Source organism: Dreissena polymorpha, chromosome 12, assembly GCF_020536995.1.
Source record: "Dreissena polymorpha isolate Duluth1 chromosome 12, UMN_Dpol_1.0, whole genome shotgun sequence".
NCBI lineage: Eukaryota > Metazoa > Mollusca > Bivalvia > Myida > Dreissenidae > Dreissena > Dreissena polymorpha.
In genome coordinates, this window is record NC_068366.1 from 54,717,719 (window position 1) to 54,723,212 (window position 5,494).

The window sequence follows — 5,494 nt, forward strand, 5'->3', positions numbered from 1 at the left end:
ATTGCGTCCGACGGTCGATGTGCTTGCAATCATGATGTTGCACATCGTTTTTTCAGATTCAATCGTTTATTCAAATAGTAAAAAGGTATGTAATAACATGTAAATTCGTCATGTTAGAACTTGAAAAAGAAAATTATTGCGTATAACAGATTAAAATATCGATAAGTTTGTACAATCGCAATATACTGAATATAATCAATCTACAATGAATCTATGAAATGAAACAATTATATGCAAATATCTACTTATATATTAACCTTGAGTCGAGTAGTTTCCAATACAATTTCTTGACCAATAATACTTAAATAATGATACATGTTGTAATTAATAATACTTAATTTTATCACTTCACGTTTCCGAATGATGAACTAATGTTTATTTTTTATATAAATGTAACTGACATCTGAAATTCATTAAATACATTTGGATGCTTTTGTTTCTTGACCTTATTGTTGATATTCCAAACCATTCTCGGTAATTTCGTTTTGATTTCATAGTGTGACTAAATGCCTCTGTCTCATAATGATACCAACCACAATCAGAGATCCTCAAGATTTGGATCAACGTTAACTTAATATGATATGAAAATCAAAGAACATCACGATATTAACAGATGATGAGTAGATATGAAATAAGTGAACCTTTTTTATGAATATTCAAGTAAACTATTATATTTTTTGTTTTTGGCAATTAAACAGTTTTTCAAATGGAATATACTTTTTCATTTATATAGAAGCGGCCACTATGTCAACGTACGCGTAAGGTTTCCCGATCTATTCGTGTTTTCAATAACACGTTCTCATGCTTATGAGTATACCAGAAAATAATACCTGCTTTATCAAAGGTTGGCGAAGAGTTGCCATGTAAATTATGTCTTGATCAAACACCACATGAGCGATGTAGCAGTGTTGAGCATCGGCTCAGCGCTCTACCAACTCAGCTTACAGAGCAGTCTTTTACAGATCATACATATAGTTAAACTTTTCTTATAAACACTTATAAATGAACATGTTTAAAGACCATTGACCAATATAATGTTTGATGTTTATATTTTATTGAATGAGTCGAAAATTACGTTCCCTTCAGTATGAATTTGCCGCTAGAGGCGCTCTAGAAGCACGAGGATATTCGTGCATGGTTGAAACGTGGTCAGTTTTTGTCATTCAGCTTTGGGAACTCGCACGGTATACATATTATTTTTTTTATAGAAATGTGTTAATATATCATATGATGGAAATTATATATGAAATTGAATAATTGATATTTGTATTGAACTAAATTTACATAGAATGTCTCTATGAAGACTGTTAGAAAGATTGTAGTATGTGATGTATGTTTGACGGTTTGATGATGGTTATTATAATATCGTCAACTACGATCGAATGACGAAAAAAGATAAGTTCTAAAATACCGTATTTTTAACAATTATTAGTTTATATTGATTAAAATATCATGACTGGTATATTACACTACTTGAAAAAAGTTCATATTTTCAGTATATTCGGTAATACAATTTCGCGATTTGAAATCAAAAGTACATCGCGAAAATAGGTTACATAACGATATACACACTCTAAATAACGCAAGTATATTGATCATTTTATATATAAAATATATACCATTCACTACACATGCACAATTTGCATTCCTGGGTTTACCACGTGACGATGATGATCAATCTACTGGCGTTAACTGGTAGTTACCTGGTACCGGTACCCAGTAAAATTTATTACCTAATATACTGAACATATGAAAGCTTAACAACTTTTTTTAAGTAATGTCATATACCACTCGTGATATTTTAATCAATATAAACTTATAATTGTAAAAAAGTACGGTATTTTAGCCCAACGGCTAGTACCGAAAGTCAGAGTTTTTGTTTGTTTGCTATATAGGCTAAGGAGGGATGTGAGGGAACTTCAGTGGTCGAAAACAGCCAGTTACATTTCCACGTGAATCATACTCAGTTTTCAGACTCCATTTCCAGTCTCTGATTTTATTGCAATTTTCACTTCTTTATTATCTATTTTCTAAGGAACGTGTAGGCCACTGTCTACATGGTAACGGCCTTTAGAAAACAACAACCATGAATATTATTGATTGTTTTCAGAAATTAAACCACAGTTTTCAATATGCAGTCGGTTCTGTTCTTGGCGATAGCCTCGTGTGTGCTGGCGATGGTCCGTGCTCGTAAGTAGATTTTCTTGATTAAAGATAAAATGTCTGAACAGTTGATACCTTACCAGTCTGTCGTATTAACACGACGTATCAAAGGGTCATTTTCACAGATTTTGGCATTTTTTGCTTTCTAATGATAAATGTAAACATTGGATCTAAAATTCGTCAGTAAAAAATCAAGAATAACATTTAAAATAGAAAAAAGGTAACCCTCAGCAGGGTTCGAACCACTGATCACTGGAGTCCTAGAGTAAAAAGACCCCCGCTTACACCACTCGACCATTCGTGCTCATACTATCGGCTGATGTATTTTTTTACTTATATGAGCAAACCTCGTGGTTTCCCAAATATAACGACAACAACAGAACTTTCCAAATTATTCAATCGTTTCGCGTTGGTACGCTTTATAATTTTCAGGTTTTCAAATCATCACTATTTGCAATATAAAGGATATTTAGAGCATGGTAAATGTTCAGTATTACTATTTCCTCGCAGATATCATTACTAAAACGAACATTTGCAAATCTGAAACAACTTTTTTTAAATTTTGTCCATTTACCAAAACGTGAAAGGTCCATTTAATACGACGTAATAATACAATTCTCAAAACATTATATTGATATATTTACAAAACGCTTACATGCTATAAAATGTGTTGTGTTCACTTTCAGAGGCCACGGTGTGCGCGTGTCCGTTTTCATGGATGCCCGTATGTGGATCTAATGGCGTCACATATGGCAACACGTGTCAAATGAAATGCGCGTATGTTATATAATATCATTACCAAAACAAACTTACGTATCTTTAATACGAAGTGAATTAATAGTGGTGATATATTGGTAATATTAAAAGAAAATATCTTTATTAAATCCTTTATTGTAAATTTGAGGGGTTTAATACGAAGGAAGGGATTTTATTGACACTCACACTATAGGCTTAGAAACAGGCCGTGAGGGCGTAGTAAGTTATGTTGTTCTTTTGGCTAGAATTTTTATACTCCTGTTAAAAGTCCATAATCGATATTGAATCCTAGGAACATGGTTATAAATTTCATTTTCTGAAAATTTCGATAAAATAATTTCTTAAGTAACAAAACAAATTCCTGGTACGTTTGCTACTGACGTGGCTTCTAACTTGTGCATGTACTGTCTAAACGATGGACTCGGATATCAACGAAGGCATTTCTAAGCTTTCTGTTCATCAATCCCATATAGACAATACATATATCGACGTATTTTGACATATATTGTTTGTGAAGGTGTTGATACACATAGATATAATTTATTTTAATTTTGTAAGGGACGTGACACTTAAATCGGAAGGCGTATGCCCCAAGGTATGCCCCTGTCCCCGCAACTACCAGCCCGTGTGTGGAGCTGACGGCACCACATACGGCAATCGTTGTCTGCTCGATTGCCAGTAAGTCACATAGTACCAGATTCCAAAGCGGAAAGCATCGCATGTATACATTTAGTTATAAATACACTCGTTGCGATAAAATGAAAGTCTATCTTAAGCTCAATGGGCGCAAAGTTTATAAACTTAATCATCTATTTTTTTTCTAAATTTCAATGCTTTTATAGAAAGTATACAATCTTTTTGTTTTCTTCAACAAAATTGTTACTTTATAGTCTTGCTTAATTACGTTTTTTTAGGAATGTCGTCATGAAATCGGAAGGTGAATGCCCTAAGGAATGCCCCTGCCCACGTGACTACAGGCCCGTGTGTGGGGAGGACGGGGTCACATACAGTAACCGTTGTCTACTAGAGTGCCAGTAAGTGGTACCGGTACATGAAAACTGTAAACAAAATCATCTGAAAAAATGTTCAAAAAATTAATTGAAACAGAAATACTCCTGACCGAAAACATTTTTTCGTTACATGTACTTTTTTTATACATGTGATTAAATCAACCATGCTAGACATTTATTAACAGTATGCATATTAATTTGCTGCAACCTTTCTCAGAAGAATGTGTTAAGCATTCCATTCTTTTAGGTCGGAGAAAGCACAGGGATTAAGCAGTAGAACAAGAACATGCAATACGAGTCTTTGCTTTATGCGTAATACATATAGTAAAATAATCACCAATTGCCATCATACAATTAAGGTCAATGCATTAATTAACACAAATCAGACAATCAATGTTAAATGATATTAGCGGCTTTCTACAGGGAATACTATTTATTTATGCTAAACTCGTATTTATTTTTAGGGGAGTGCGCATGAAATCGAACGGACAGTGCCCTAAGCTGTGCCCCTGTCCCCGTATCTACACCCCTATGTGCGGAAAGGACGGCGTCACCTATAACAACCGATGTTTGATGGATTGCCAGTAAGAACCCTGTCATATATAAGTGCACATTGTCTAAAGTTTATATCAGTCGAAATCTTTAAATGATTATCACAACAAATTAAGGCTTGAATATTGTACGTATTTTCATTAATCAAAGCTTTATCTTCACATTAATATTGACATACAGTATTTAACTAATGAAAAACGGGGCCTTAATTTTACAGGCATTTCGATTGGCCAGAACTTCACCTAAGTCTTGAAGTATTTAGCATGCAAATCAAGGCTAACACTTTTCAGACATTTGCCAAAGATTTCATCTTAAAAAAGTTAAACAATTTAAATCCAGGATTAAATGTCATAGGCATTCTCATTGGCCGATGGTTCAAGTTCATAACAAGCTATGATTTAACAACATATGATTTTAATATTAAACCTTTTTTTAATATAAAGAAAACCATATGTCTTGTAATGAATAAAAAAACAGCAACATATGATTTAATATACAAGTATTAAGTTGCTAATGCTATTTTATTTGTCATTTTGCAGGGGCGTGGAGCTCGGATATTTCGGACAGTGTTAAAATGTGAAAAGCCCTTGGACGAAATTATTTACTTGATATATTAGAAAAATAATACTAAATAATATTATTCAACGTGTTCACGTTTGTGTCTTTTTTATCTTACCGTGTTTATTTCCGCACCGGGTTGTTATTACATGATTTGCAGAGTTTTATCAATTCGTATACTGTTTTTTATCAAAAGTTCGAATATTGTTGAATATGCTTTTAAAGTACGTATAAATAAGTTTTATCTTATATATTTGCAAGGGCATACCTGTAAGCTCTTTCATTCACAGTGTTACACGTATGTAATCACAACACAAAGAGATGATCAGTTTTAAAACATGAAATACCACATTTATTTTATACCGATATGATATCTGATACCACAAACAAATTGTCAAATATTCGATTTCCTTTACAATATGGTCTTACATAAATGTTTGATTAATTTGAAACGT

At 33.0% G+C, this 5,494-nt stretch overlaps 1 protein-coding gene across 2 annotated transcripts; it reads left to right on the top strand.

Moving 5' to 3' along the window:
* The first annotated feature begins 1,100 nt into the window (after positions 1-1,100).
* Positions 1,101-5,130, top strand: LOC127853654 (serine protease inhibitor dipetalogastin-like). Of its 2 annotated transcripts, XM_052388342.1 has the most exons (7): positions 1,101-1,184; positions 2,111-2,190; positions 2,850-2,940; positions 3,478-3,597; positions 3,834-3,953; positions 4,394-4,513; positions 5,021-5,130. In XM_052388342.1, exons 2-7 carry the CDS (start codon positions 2,133-2,135, stop codon positions 5,052-5,054), a joined length of 543 nt encoding a protein of 180 aa, XP_052244302.1. In that variant the 5' UTR covers positions 1,101-1,184; positions 2,111-2,132; the 3' UTR covers positions 5,055-5,130. The 2 variants fall into 2 exon arrangements, with proteins under 2 accessions (XP_052244302.1, XP_052244303.1); XM_052388343.1 differs by lacking the exon at positions 3,478-3,597.
* Positions 5,131-5,494: the final 364 nt, after the last annotated feature.

Bases quoted from the DNA above. Each gene is read 5' to 3' on its own strand.
- LOC127853654 (XM_052388342.1), top strand. From the start codon at position 2,133: ATGCAGTCGGTTCTGTTCTTGGCGATAGCCTCGTGTGTGCTGGCGATG. The intron at 2,941-3,477 runs GTATGTTATATA...TAATTTTGTAAG, and splicing joins ACGTGTCAAATGAAATGCGC to GGACGTGACACTTAAATCGG. The intron at 4,514-5,020 runs GTAAGAACCCTG...GTCATTTTGCAG, and splicing joins CGATGTTTGATGGATTGCCA to GGGCGTGGAGCTCGGATATT.